Raw genomic sequence first — 14,040 nt, 5'->3', positions numbered from 1 at the left:
TGAATAGAGTCTCGGATGCATCATGATCTGGTATGATCTGATTTGATTATGCCATTCAACGGGATCAATGCCACATGGTGTCCACGGGTAAACCGGTTATGAGATCGAGTGAATTGTACCGGTGAATCAGGAAAAACACCAAATGCGACACGAGTACAAAATAAATACTCATCATGAATCTTCATCTCTCTCTCTCTTTATAATCCTCTCAGCTTCCTACATCAGGTTGACTGCGTCTTGAACATCACGAAGACAATCGATAGATTGAGCAGGATGGCATTTCCAAGACCGAAACCCACCACCGTAAGCTCAATTGTCTCTTCTACGATTCGGCGAGTAAATGCAAAGTAGCTGATCATCGGGTATGACGCGTATCGACAACAGATGGAGACGTTGGCTATGGTAAGTGACCGCTGACTAATCTGGAAGCAAGCTGCTGGACAGTGGCTCTACTCTAGACTGACCTGCAACAACTCTCCAGGAGCGAGCCAATCCTCCGTTCAACATACGTCAGCTATCGATAGCGATGCACGGCGGCGAGAAGGCTTTGATATTGAAGGAGAAGTTTATGGCTGAGGTGGGTGTCCTGGTCCATCGGTCTGAGCTTTAACAGAGCCGCCTGTTTATCTTAGGTGCACAAAGTCAATCCAGCTGATAAACATTATGACATCAGATTGCCAGACATCCAGCGTTCAAGCTGTCTGATATCCACGACCTGTCGAAAGATGAGTTGCGGGAAAGAACAATGGAGAAATTCGCCTCGATGGTGTATTTTGTCACGAATGAATCGATAGAGACGTTTCAACTTCGTATGCAAGTGAGTTTACATAGTCAGAGCGATGAAGTGAGCCTTCGATCAAATGGCTGATGTACCACCACAGCTCATCGGTATAGCCGATCCTTCTTTCTGGACTCGATTCGGTGTAGCGTATGGGCTATTCCTAGGTGCATTAAGGAGTGGAGCGACCCCTAATCAGCTGAGTGAGTCATGGATACTTCTCACTGGATCCCTGCCAATCTGACCCGTCCCTCACGCTACCATTCGCCACGATACGTGTAACACATCCTTCATTGCCAGGATATTGTCGCTGATTTCGCTTTTCTTGTGTTAGGCTACTGGATTGAGCGCGGAGTGTTAGGCTTAAACGGGGTGATAGGATGTTTCGCCATGACAGAATTAGCCCATGGGTCAAACGTGGCTGGACTAGAGACCACAGCAACATTCGATCGGGGATCGGACGAATTCATAATCCACACCCCTCATTTGGGCGCAACGAAATGGTGGATCGGTGGAGCTGCTAGTACGGCTACTCACGCTGCTGTTTTCGCTCAACTCATCATCGATGGAAAGAGACATGGAGTTAAGACTTTCGTCACCCAATTGAGGGATACCAAGTCAGATTGCACCTCTCAGAAGCCCAACGAGTATTCAAGCTCATGTTGTTTGCAGGACGTTTACATTGATGCCTGGTGTCACGATTGGTGATATTGGTAAGAAGATGGGAAGGGATGGTATAGGTAAGCCGATCTGAAATCATCTATATCTTCGCGTGCGTTTGAGCTGATAGTACTGTCATCAATTCAGATAACGGATACATTCAATTCACCTACGTCAGAGTACCCAGAGCCCATATGTTGATGAAGCACACGCAAGTGTCGAGGGATGGAGTCGTAACCGAGCCAGTAAGCTTATCGTCCAGCCCATTCGATTCGGAAATAGCTTATCCGCTTCATAGCCCCTCGCGCAACTGACGTATGGTGCATTGCTCGGTGGAAGAACATCCATGGTCACGGATTCGTCGAATTCAGCGAAGAAAGTGAGTAGCCAGGTGAAATGAGTCTTCCTCTTTCTTAGCTGACCGCATCTTAGGCCCTTACTGTAGCTGTGCGATATGCCGCTGTGCGAAGACAATTCGCGACAGGAAAGAACGAGCTAGAAACTCAGCTTCTAGATTATCCGATTCACCAAAGGCGTTTAATGGTAAGTTCGGATCTACTTCTAGAACTTCGATATTCAGCTTATATTTGTTCCTCGTACAGCCGTTGGTCGCCCAAGCCATAGCGATGGGTTTCACCGGATTGCGTCTACAGGTAATGTACGAGGACATGACGCAAGCGCTGGAGGCTATGGAACCATCGGACGTGAGTTTCAGCCGTTCATTCTATGGTTTCGGCACGATTGGCAGCTGACATATCCATCACAGCCTAATCTCAACGATATTCTAGACAAGTTGAAAGAGACTCACGCTACATCTGCCGGTCTAAAGGTGAGTTCGATGACATTGGATTAGTCGCTCGATTAGCTAACTCACATGTTATCAGGCTTTCTGTACGTGGGCATGTTTGGATACTATCGACAAGTGTCGTCAATCATGTGGTGGACATGGTTATTCCGCGTGAGCACCATTCCTTCTGGGTCCAGCTGAAGGGGTTTGTTTCTTGCTAACACCCCTAATAGCTACTCCAACTTCCCTTTGATGTATGCGGACTTCGCTGTACAATGGTGAGCTGATTTCTTCGCATTTATGGTAAACTTAGCTGACAGCTTGACCAGTACGTGGGAAGGGGACAACACAATCTTGTCACTTCAAGCAGGTAGATCATTAGTTGGCGCCTGGGGAGGTAAGCTAATTCATTCTGAAGATGTTATCCGTCTGCTGACATCGGTCCGAAGCCGCGATCAAAGGAAAGAAGCTAGCTCCCGGCGTTGCATACCTGAATGACGCTTCAACCCGAACAGCCAAATCAGATTCCTCACTATCACTCGACGATATCCAAAAAGCGTGGAATTGCGTAGCGTTCAACGTGATCAAGAAAGCTGCAGAGGAATACGTCAAACTGCTGAAATCTGGTAAATCAAAGGATGAAGCTATGGAGAGATGTTCGCAATCGAGGTTCATCGCTGCGAAGATACATACCATTGGATACATATTTAGATTGTTCACAGAGGCGGTCCAAGAGATGCCGGATAATGAGGAAAGTAAAGTGCTCAAAACGGTGGCTAGCTTGTACGGTCTTTGGCAGATTGAGGAACAACAGGGATACTTCTTGAAGTGTGAGTTTACACTACCGCCAATAGACCATTAGATTTTATGGTCAACCTCACATATGTGCGCTTCACGATAGGAGTTGTATGCTGATTCTATTCTTCGACCAATACAGACGGATACTATAACGCTGAACAGATTGACAAAGTCCAAGAATCAGTAGATGCGTTGTGCGCTGAAGTGAGAGGAGTAGCCAGTGAGTCAATTTTCGCGTTCTTCCATCGGGCTGGGATACATAGACATTGACTGTCCTACTATCATTAGTCCCATTAATCGACTCTTTCGCTTTGTCGGATCACATAATCAACTCGCCATTGGGTAAATGGGATGGATCGGTCTACGAATCGTATTTTGCCCAAGTGCAAGCTGCCAATCCTCTACCAAAAGAACACCCGTACTTCACCAGACTCATCAAGCCACTACTGGAAAGGCAGAACGAAGATATGGAGGATCCGGGTACTGCTATGGGATTAGAGGATGAATTGAAGGAGATTGAAGAGGAACGTAAGGGCGAGTGAGATCATTCTTCCCTTCTTATTTATCATTTAACCCGTCATTCCTATTCTTGTAGAGCCATAAATGCCCGACTGCATGTAATGTATACCTATCTGATTTGAACCTACTGCGTCGACTGCACACATGAAAAAGTAAAAGCTCCAAGCCTATGAGCTTTCTATGGGACGAACTCATCAGGCATGAAGATACTTTGTGGACCCCTAATTCCCTTTGGAGGCCACCTCTCATCGCCTTTCCAATCCACTTCATAGCTTTTCTTTCCACTGCCCACTTCATCTTCCTCTTTCATACCAGGTAAGTCCACCTTTGCAGATGCGTTGGGCGGAACTTCGATGTCAACCAATAATTTATCTCCTTGTATCTTCCACTCGACGGCGAACTTGCCATAAGGCGACGAATGACTTGTCGAAGCGCTGGTCAACGTTCCTCCGGGTAAAGGCTTTATCAAGGCTTTCTTCCACCCTGGTTCGAGAGGTGATAGACCGCCGATATTGGAATGCATGAACTCGGCTACTGCTCCCAAGGCATAATGGTTGAACGAGGTCATTTGGCCAGGGTTGATTGTACCGTCCGGTAAGGCTGAGTCCCATCTTTCCCACTGTGAAAGCGAATAAATTAATTAGCGTTGATTGACAGCAGGCATGTTCGGGTTTGGAGCAGGAAGACAACAGGAGAATCGGATTCTTTAGTATGCAAGGAGATGTACGCAAGATGTTCAGGTCAACTTACGATAGTGGTCGCGCCCATACCGACGGAATAGAGCCATGAGGGATTATCTCGTTCTTGCAGCATCCTGTAAGCGATGTGCTGAAGCCCGTTCTCGGCCAGAATGGGTAGCAAAATTGGTGTTCCTGCAAACCCGGTTGACACTGATATCGGAATGGCGTTCAGTGTTAGCTCGAAGTAAGCGAATAACATTGTGGCAGTGTGTCGGAGTGGTCCGCGGACTTGAGGGATTGGGCAGATTCAGTACATCATAAATCAACTCACCCTTGAAGTAGGCCCATCTAGTCAGCCACTCCAGCCTCTTAACAGCCCTTTTCAACTGCGAATCGTCCTTCAACAACCCAAATTTCAGGACTAGCGCATAAGCGGTCTGAGTATCCGCTACGATCCTCCCGCTCTTACTCAGGTATTCATCTTGGAAAAGATCCTTGAAACGCTGAGCATCTTTCTCGTATTTCTCGCTCTCGGCGGTTTTACCTAACAATCTACCGATCTTGGCAACTAGTGATGTCACGTAGATCAGGTATGCATTACCGACGAGATGCGTATCTGTTCGTCCGTGCGCGGGGTATTGAGCTGTTCCCAGCAATACTTATAAGCCTCGAGAATTGAACCAGAGTGAGGAGGGAGAAGAAAGAGAGACTCACGGGGAGCATTAGGATCTAACCAATCTCCATATAAGGGAGCCATCGGATCCCATAACCCATTTTCCCCCCTTGGTAAACCTTTATCCAGCCATAATCTCATGCTCTCCCATTGATTTTCCAGGAGTCCTTGATCCCCTGACGACTTGTACAGATCCCAAGGCGTGATAGCTACGACGTCTGCCCAGACGGCGTGAGGCTTGGGCCAAGGATCGTTGAATTTGTTAGGGGGTACGAAGGGGACTACGGTCGGAGGAACACCTTTCCAGAAAATTTGCTCTGCATACACGTCTTTCAACCACTCGCCAAGGAAGCCTAGTACACAATATCTGGTCAGTCCCAAGCTTGCAATCATACTTATATAGAGACTCAGGGTGGTGATGACGGAGAGAACTTACCACTTGTGTCGAATAGGTAGTTTGCGGTAGGGGCGAACACCTGGATGTCGCCTGTCCAACCTAATCTCTCGTCTCTCTGAGGACAGTCGGTCGGGACTGATGTGTAGTGCCTGTCAGTGATCGGACATTATTGATTGTGGAGCGAAACTGACGCACCAGAGACAAAATTTGACATCATTCCCCAGACTACGTTCTCGTGCAGACGGTTGATCATCTCATGAGAAGAACGGAAAGTACCCGTTCTTCGCATGTCGGAGAAGATGACGATAGCCGTGAAGTCGTCGAGCGAGGGCTTGACGCCATTGATCTCGGCGTATCTGGCATCGGAAGATCAGTCAGCTCAGGGGCATGTAGCCGTTGATGACACAATCGAACGGGTGTGTCAGAGTCGATGGGACTCACCTGAACCCATGGAAAGTGAATTTGGGCTCCCATCCCTTGGTCTTTCCACCCAATAAGATCCTATCATTTGGCTCAGCCGTCCTCAGTGGTCTTGTACCTAATTCACCATGTTCCAATACCTCTGCAGTCCTGATAAACAACTCATCCCCTTTCTTGCCCTCGAAGTCTTTCTCAAGCCTGATCCATCCTACCAAATTCTGACCGAAATCCAAGATCGTCTTCCCCGAAGGCGTCGTGATAATTTTCACCGGTTTCACTTCTTTTACCTTCCTCACAGGGGGTGCATCTGTCGAAATCAATTCAGCTTCAGGGAAAGGAAGTACCTCGACTTTAGTTGGTTTGACATTCTCGTCGGAATGGGTGGAATCGAATATCTCTCCGTTGTAGATCTCAGAATTCTTGATTGGACCATCCTCGAGACATTCCCAAGTATCGTCCGTCACTATCTCGGGAGATCCATCTACTTCGAGTTGAGCTAAGAAAGCTAGTCTGTCGCCCCAAACATTCCTCGAACCTGGTCTTCCTAATCTTCCGGCGAACCATCCTTCACTTATATAAGCGCTAATCGTGTTCTGCCCTTTGGTCAGGTATTCAGTGACATTGTAGGTTTGATAGTTCAGGTGGTATTTGTAACTTGTCCACCCAGGCGCTAATACTTGATCACCGACTTTCTTGCCGTTGATTTCTACTTCATATAGACCGTGAGCAGTAGCGTATAGCCGTCCCCTTTGAGGTGTTTTATCGAGGTTGAAAGTCATTCTAAGTCTGAACGGTTTCTTCGGATTGTCTTTAGGTTGCGCAGGACCACTGATCAGATTTGCTTTCCATTCTGCTCTGTCTAACAGTGCGGCTTCTAGCGTGATCTCTTTCCAGTCCGTTGACTTGCCGTCACTACCATTTGATCGCACCTTGACATGTACGATCTCTCGAGAAGTCAATGGCTGAGAAGGCCAAGGAACTAAGACAGACTGATCTGAGTCTACTTTGTAATCTTCACCCTTGTCACTGCCCTCCCTGCGGATGCCAATCTCATAGGAGACTTGTTTCCAATCCTTCACTTCCGTTGAAATGAAACGCCATGATAGTCTGGGCGAAGGATGAGCGATAGCGAATCCCGATTCGTGATGTTCAGCCTGAACAGCTTCGATCTGGACAGACATCTTGGTGCGTTGGGTGAAGGATGTCGGGGAGAGAATTTGACATTGAACCGGAGGGTATAAAGCTATCACGCCTGCTTATAAGAGGGGAGAGACAAGTGGATCCGGTACTTCGGATTGAGGATACCGGGTGGATTGAAGATGGGTGAAGGGTTGAAAGGGAAAGACGGATTAAACATTGTCCGGGAACTAGAAATCTGGTCATGTGCTCGACACTAGCGTTGTTAAGCTTGTTTAGGTGGAGGAAAAGGCTCCTCGGTCAACCCCGAAAGGGATCGGTTCCCGAAATGTGTGAATAAACGAAATATACAGATGCATTCATTCATTCGCTATCTCGTCCACCTCTTCCTGGATATCATCATCGCAGCTCACCTGAATGGCAATACTGCGCTCCCCATCATACAACCCTACTGTTAGCCAGATGGACAAACTTATCCTGGAGCGAGCCGTCCCATTCGAACAGAAGCTTATCTTTCGGAGCGTCTTTCAACTTTTCCACAAAGAAACGGTAGTGCTCCAAGCTTCTGTGGTCGAGAGCGTAGTGCCCGTTAATAGCAATCTGCGAGGATCCTTGAAGCTTGGTCGCGATCTCGATCATTCGTCGCGCTCAACAGCGATGTCATCAGCGAGCAGAGGTCAGGGAAGGATGTAATAGACTCACAGGCTTTGAACATGGTGCCCACATCGAGGGTAGCGGCTTGGGCCGGATCAGTGACGATCTGACCGCAACTCAGGGCCAATTTCAGTAAAGCGATCTTGGATACTGGAGCGAGTTGCGCATCGGTCCTCGACCATTCCATAAGAGCGATCACCATGTTGTTGAAAATTTTAGCTTCACTAGGTTGGATGGCGCAAGCGGTCGTCAGCTCAACGGAATCTCGATGTGCGACTTCACTGCACCTACCAGTTGCCGTACAGAAGGACTCTCATATCTTCCGAAGCGAAAGCGTGGATATGATAAGGAAGGAGAGCACCCCAGGCCTCTGCGTAAGCTCCGAGACTTTCTTCAAACTTTCCTCGTCGAAACAGACTGTGTAAAGGGCGAAGTCAGTACAGCTCAATGTGGGTTCTAAGCAGTCGATTGTGAGCATCTCACTGATTGCCTATTTCTTTGATCTGCTGCGCTTTGACATGATGGTCGTCGAAAGATGCTAGAGTGGGTCGGTCCTGCAACCACTGGGGGACGACTATGCCGAATTGGGGAGTGCCCACTGGCAGCTGGATGTTGTTGAAGATGTTCCTCATGATGCAAACTCTGACGGCTCTGAAATTCTGTCATTGCACTAGTTCACTGGTATTGACAAGGGTATAAGATGTTCTGATGACAGGATGAACGGTAGGGATTTCGTTTCCACGGAGTGAATCGCACGGCAGTGAGCTGACATCAGCTCACCGTCCCCTTGTCTTTCAAGGTAAAAGGTATCGCACCGCTGAACCGAAACATCATATCTGACATGGTTTGCACAGCATCAGAGACGATCCTCATATACGGATATCCACATGCAAGTGCCCGAGACTGCACTTACTTGGCCTCGTTTGGCAAGAGATCATCCTCCTGAAGTGTCGTGATGACCTGCCTTTCCTTCTCCGGATCCACTATACATCCCCAGCTAACTCGCAATTCTGCGAAAGTCAAAGCTCGAGGTGTCGATCGGTCCTGAAGGTAGCTCATTTTTGAGCACTTAAGTGAGTGAAGGGCTTGATGATGGGAGGTCGTTGAGGACTGTCTTGTAAGAGTGAGAGATGCAAAAAGACACGAGAAGGAAGAAGTAAGAATGAAGAAAAAGAAAGAAGTAAACATCCCTCGTGGTACGCATTGATGCGGTTGACGTGTTGTTGACTGTACAATTCCCATCAAAACGTCACTCGGCACCGCACGGACCAGAAATTGTACATTGATTGATGGAGATGACAAAGCGAGTCATGAGATTCATCCAACAGGTCCGGGCGTCAGACTGATAAGGTGAATCGCACACATCATTTAAACGCCCGATATCATATTCCAACTCGTTCATGATCTTCTCCTTCTCCTCCTCTTCTCTCATCACCGCACAGTCATATATTTTTCTCTCTTGCATCTGACAAAGGCCTAACGATAAAGCAATCACCCGCAGCTGTCGACCATGTCCCATCTATACGACCGCAAGAAACCTAGATCGCTCTACATGCCTGAATTGTGGGCAAGCTGGGATTTCATGCTTGATCAGTCCGAAAGAGAGTCAAAGCTGATCAAGGGCACTCTTGGTAAAGCAAGTCTCCCGGAGGAGTGTCTGTGAGTACAGCTAAACTTCTCTCTTTAGATTCCAGAAGCTGACAAGATACTGTACGTCTATAGTGTTAAAGTCGACCCATACACGTACGTGACACCAGTATGTCAAGAGCAAGCCGCTGCTTGAGCTGACATCAGCGCTTGATATCCTCAGTGGCCAAGCTCCCTCGGAATACCCTATCATCCGAACTGATTACGACATTCAATACAACGATATACTGATCGCCAATCAGAATGCTCGCTCTTATAGATTCATCGTCATCCGCGATATTTGGTTTCTCATTCTTCCAATAGATATTCCAGGATCTCCATCATGCGCACCATGGGCAGTCAAGGGGTGCGTCCAGTATCTATGGGACCATTTCCGATCCGACGATTCCCCAATGCATTTTTTCACGCTATCCAAGCGGCTTTCTTTAGCTGGACAAAGCAAGGGACGTGCCAACATGTAAGCAGCTAGGTCCATACGCCGTCACCGGACTTGCAACACTAACAGGATCTTACGTGTAGCTATCACCAGAATCACGAACACGTCAAAGCGCTCTGGAGATACCTGCTGGCGTGGATGGTCTTGTTTCCATACCACATGGACGCGTTTCCCGCCAATCATGCATCAAGATTGGCAGTTGCTCGCCTGTAAGCCGGACCCTTACAAAGGGGCAAAGATCACACATGAGCTGACCTATCACTGCATATAATCGTAGCGAGTGCAATATCTCATGCGACATTATGGCCACTATGCTTGAAGTGGTCAAGATAACCCCACCTGGCGACTCAACTAGAATCCTCAAGATGTTAGACGTCGGTTATAGGGCAGGCATGGGACTGCTGTTCATTTGCTTCCCGAAGAATGTTGGGTTCATGCAACGCGCTCGTGAGCCTTCTTCTGACATGTTCTTCCACATTCAGTACAGTACTATTGAGGGTATCCGCTGATCCTCGATCAGTCCGGAGAATTGACAAACTCAAAGAACAGATTGGTCAGGTCGATAAGAACAACACTCTCGCTCCCATTCCGAAGATACTCGAAGATCTATACGAAGGGTATCAGATCTATTGCAAAGATCGTGATCCCGATGAAAAACTCGAGGCATTCGACAACAAGAAGATGAGTTTTAGTGATCAGTTGGACATCTTGAACCTGGACCCTGAGGCGAGAGCTGTCTCCCCTTCGACCACCTTGGTCAACGATTGGGCTTAAACATGTTTTGTCCCGTAGCAACATTTTCATCTGTTCCATGAGTTACATTTTCGTATCCCAACTCATGTCGAGCCAAGGTCTATTACAAAGTTCATCGTATAAATCGTTCATACATATGTATCATGTACAACAATAAAGTCTGCAATCACACAATCTTCTGAGCTCGCCTTACTCGGCTCGAGGAAGCGATACATACGCGTTCATCTTTTCATCGTAGACTACAGACTATCTGCAGGCAGACAATTACAGGTTTTGACTCATGACAAACCCGCATTGTTTCTCTTCTTCATCATCCCGAATTTCTTGTCTTGTCGAAAACTGCACCCTCTCGACGAGGAGCTCGCAGCTTCTCCCATGCTTGATCGAAATTCAGCATGTAGTCCTCTGCGGTGGGATCACAGTGGTGAAGAAGAACATCACCAATGATATGGACTCGAAGTCTTCGTACACCATAATGAGCTTTGAGATGGCTGTTGTCACAGTGTACATAGCTTGTTCGTATGGCAGGATAAATATCGGGATTGAAATTACTAAATCAAGACATCGCACTTTCTGTGAGCGTCCTGAGCCTTGTTTGCCATAAGAGCGGAGTTGCTGGATTTGCTTTGAAAAACACCATCCTTCCTGACACAAGGTCAGCCGGACGCCGTCTCGAGTAAAGGACACAGCGACACAGGTTAATAGCACTCGAGGTCTCAGCGAGTCACCAGCACTTGAACGAGAAGCTGTCATCTGATATCATGTATTGACCGTTACGTCTGACAATGGGCCAAGAGTCCACATTTCCGACAATGTCAGCGATCTGACAGGCATTCTTCCTTTGGTCGATGGCATATTCTTATGGTGATGAGAGAGTGGAAATGACAGTGAAGCAAGAAGCAAAAGGTCTGATAATGCTCCGCTCCCATATATGGATAACAGACTGTCAAATAGGAAATGACTCATCTTGGCTCTCTTGCCTACTATTGTTTACCGTCCCTCAGCTTGGCTCCAGGCATGTTGGTACGATTGCGTTGAACAGGGACCCTCGGAAAGATTAGCAGTATGTGAAATTATGCCATCATCTTGTTACAATATAAGTTACTGTATGTACCGAGAGAGGTAAAATACCAGCAGCAGGAGCCGTTCTTTATCCATCGCCTGCCGGAATTCCCCTCATCGCCCAACTGCCAACTGTTTCGGTCCTGCACAACGGCATTCGATTGTTGGGGCTGATGCTAGGACATGACAGTGACATACGCGTGTATATAGCCATACACTAGGCGCCACATGGCTCGTCCGAGCACACCTTGGCACACACACACACATGTTGCAGATCGATCAAACCTCTTTTTGTGTCCATGTCCAAGAGAAGCAGGCAGAACTGACTGCATCAAGACGAGGTACAGGCGATTCGTCGTACTTACAGGCGGTGTAGGCGACTTACTCGTCACGCTAGAAGACTTAGGCGAAAACAGTTCCAGCCTGCAAGTGTCTTTGAGTCAAGATCAAAATGACATACATAAGTACAAGTATTTATTACTCTTTCGCTTGACCTCATTCCTCAATTTGACCTCCTCGCCAATCAAGCGAGAGAATATTTCATCTTCAGCATGAGCACTCATACTCAAGATGATAAGCAGGATGTCCCAAGATACCTGACTATCCAGGAACTCTGGGATAGCTGGCCAATGATCAAGAGCCCCGACCGAGAGATGTGGAAATACAAAGGGGAGTACATGCTCACCGAGGAAGGACTTCCTGAAAAAGCGAGGTACGTAACCCCTTTGTACTGCACTCTACAGTCGCTCGACCCCTTGACCGGTCTTTCTCAACAGTCCTATTGACACAGTCCATGTCCATCAATCGTAGAGCCTTGAACAAGAATACCTTCCCTTCTCAAAGAACGGACTACGACCTGGCTGGAGCCATACGACTCGAGTGGCGACATGAGAGATGGTGGCTCAAGCTGAACGTCATCAACGTCTCAGTAGTCAGTTATGCACCGAGAAACGGATCGTATATGCCCTGGCCCGGACATCAGCACGGGGTCTGGTCCGAGTTATGGGAGAAAGCCCATACCGATCCAGAACAGGATTTGACTGTATCGGAGAAGGTGGAATTAGCTTTCAAGATGAAAGAGGAAGCAAATGCGTGAGTAGTTACTGGTCACATGATACTTCTCTACGCAGTCTCAATGCTCCAGAGTCAGGCGTACGAGGAAGTGATTGAAGCTGATCAAGGTTGTAATCTGCTATAAAAACCTCACTCCATCTTGATGCAGTATCTTCCGCAAGAGAGACTGGGAGACTGCGTGGCATCAGTATGGTAAAGCTTGAGGACAGCTTCTCCCTTACAACATTGATGCCTTTCCAGCTGGAAGTGAAGAGCGCAAGAGTATTTGTAAAATGTGAGTGTCCAATCGCACTCTTGAACCCAGATGAACGGCTGATTCACATGATGATGAACTGCACCCTAGCGAAAACGTTATTCTCGCAAACATGATGTCCTGTGCCTTCGTTGCTGCTCGAGATGAGAGCATGAAGTCAGACGACATGCAAACCGCGTATAGGTTGGCAATCGCAGCAGGTCAGCTCTTGGTCGAGCAGAGGTTCGGATCAACGGTCAGACAGCTCAAGAAAGCCTGTGAGTCTTAATGCTCCAAACAAATCACGAAAGTAGTAATTTGGGATGTGAGGGCTGACTCGCGTATGCTGAGAATGTCTCTCAGTCAATAAGCTAGATGACTTGTACAAAAGGCAAGCGGGCCTCCCTTCAGATCCGTTAACCGACTCGGTGATACAGAGTCAAGCCCGATTTAAGCGCTTCAATCTTGACCTCAAGAAGACCTTTGATAACAGGACTGACGATGACCATAGACTTGAAGAGGAAGACTACAAGCTGGAAAAGGGTCGACAGCACTACGCTGTTCATGGCTTTATCACTGAGCGATACCCTGATGAGGATACGTTAGCAATGGAGAATGTCATACCTCAAGCAATGTGATCAATATTCATCAACGACTCGTGCTTGGATGTCTTCATCTTTAATTCCTATTGTGAGAACACTCTATACAATTAAAGTCACTTGGTATACCAGCTTTATCACGATCTTATCGGACGACTGTAGACATGGACATGTGCATGGAAATATATTTCTACGCTTCAGGCATGTTAACGCGAGAAGCAACTCAGTATTAACATTGTTGCCAACTATCAATACAAAGACCCGAGTGCCTTCTGGACGGCTTTCAATTTCATTGTTTCGATTACAACACCTTGCCTGCGGATCATGCGATATATCTACTTTTCTGCTATGTGTTTGCAGGATCGGTCGTGGCCCGAAGGACGAGAATCATTCAACATCATAGCGTCGAGTCATTCTTGCATGTTGCAAACCTTGTAATCCAGGCAAAGTAGATCTTCTCCAGGATCTCGATTCTTGCAGTACTTGATCAAGCCATCATGCAGCTTTCTGACCTCTTTCTTGGTGAGAGGAATGGACTTGGCCTTATCGAGTTGGTCAATCTTGCTTTGGATTTGGGCGATTCGTCGTACTGCCACGAAGGCGAATCCGCGCCAATCCCAACGACAAGTGCCAGTGTGGGCCTTAGCGAGGACGACCTACAAGCTTGCTGCAACTCTCCAACTGACATACCAAAACAAATCCCCAGGATAGCCATACCTGCTCTGAGACCGATA

The 14,040-nt window shown here is 47.5% G+C and overlaps 5 protein-coding genes across 5 annotated transcripts; 3 read left to right on the top strand and 2 right to left on the bottom strand.

Moving 5' to 3' along the window:
- Positions 1 to 273: 273 nt before the first annotated feature.
- On the top strand, positions 274 to 3,565 carry I303_106292 (uncharacterized protein; the record flags this gene model as incomplete). Its single annotated transcript, XM_018409594.1, has 18 exons — positions 274 to 303; positions 385 to 402; positions 482 to 577; positions 674 to 817; positions 882 to 981; positions 1,113 to 1,395; positions 1,451 to 1,518; positions 1,586 to 1,683; positions 1,737 to 1,817; positions 1,871 to 1,981; positions 2,041 to 2,142; positions 2,205 to 2,267; positions 2,323 to 2,396; positions 2,459 to 2,503; positions 2,555 to 2,622; positions 2,675 to 3,055; positions 3,163 to 3,243; positions 3,312 to 3,565. The coding sequence occupies 18 exons, from the start codon at positions 274 to 276 to the stop codon at positions 3,563 to 3,565; spliced, it is 2,097 nt and encodes a 698-aa protein (XP_018261867.1).
- Positions 3,566 to 3,720: 155 nt separating this feature from the next.
- Positions 3,721 to 6,893, bottom strand: I303_106291 (uncharacterized protein; the record flags this gene model as incomplete). Its single annotated transcript, XM_018409593.1, has 7 exons — positions 3,721 to 4,161; positions 4,293 to 4,432; positions 4,554 to 4,865; positions 4,937 to 5,248; positions 5,332 to 5,427; positions 5,488 to 5,648; positions 5,734 to 6,893. The coding sequence occupies 7 exons, from the start codon at positions 6,891 to 6,893 to the stop codon at positions 3,721 to 3,723; spliced, it is 2,622 nt and encodes an 873-aa protein (XP_018261866.1).
- A 394-nt stretch (positions 6,894 to 7,287) lies between these two features.
- Positions 7,288 to 8,562, bottom strand: I303_106290 (uncharacterized protein; the record flags this gene model as incomplete). Its single annotated transcript, XM_018409592.1, has 6 exons — positions 7,288 to 7,496; positions 7,552 to 7,727; positions 7,795 to 7,920; positions 7,987 to 8,162; positions 8,284 to 8,320; positions 8,417 to 8,562. 6 exons carry the CDS (start codon positions 8,560 to 8,562, stop codon positions 7,288 to 7,290), a joined length of 870 nt encoding a protein of 289 aa, XP_018261865.1.
- Positions 8,563 to 9,013: 451 nt separating this feature from the next.
- On the top strand, positions 9,014 to 10,360 carry I303_106289 (uncharacterized protein; the record flags this gene model as incomplete). Its single annotated transcript, XM_018409591.1, has 6 exons — positions 9,014 to 9,162; positions 9,226 to 9,246; positions 9,314 to 9,607; positions 9,670 to 9,795; positions 9,864 to 10,033; positions 10,107 to 10,360. 6 exons carry the CDS (start codon positions 9,014 to 9,016, stop codon positions 10,358 to 10,360), a joined length of 1,014 nt encoding a protein of 337 aa, XP_018261864.1.
- Positions 10,361 to 11,952: 1,592 nt separating this feature from the next.
- I303_106288 (uncharacterized protein) lies at positions 11,953 to 13,345 on the top strand (the record flags this gene model as incomplete). The annotated part of the gene is made up of 4 exons (XM_018409590.1): positions 11,953 to 12,113; positions 12,212 to 12,493; positions 12,819 to 12,985; positions 13,071 to 13,345. The coding sequence occupies 4 exons, from the start codon at positions 11,953 to 11,955 to the stop codon at positions 13,343 to 13,345; spliced, it is 885 nt and encodes a 294-aa protein (XP_018261863.1).
- Between the last annotated feature and the right edge of the window lie 695 nt (positions 13,346 to 14,040).

This window comes from Kwoniella dejecticola, chromosome 7 (assembly GCF_000512565.2).
Source record: "Kwoniella dejecticola CBS 10117 chromosome 7, complete sequence".
Lineage (NCBI taxonomy): Eukaryota > Fungi > Basidiomycota > Tremellomycetes > Tremellales > Cryptococcaceae > Kwoniella > Kwoniella dejecticola.
The sequence above is the reverse complement of the archived record's forward strand: the minus strand, read 5'-3'. Positions and strand labels throughout refer to the sequence as shown.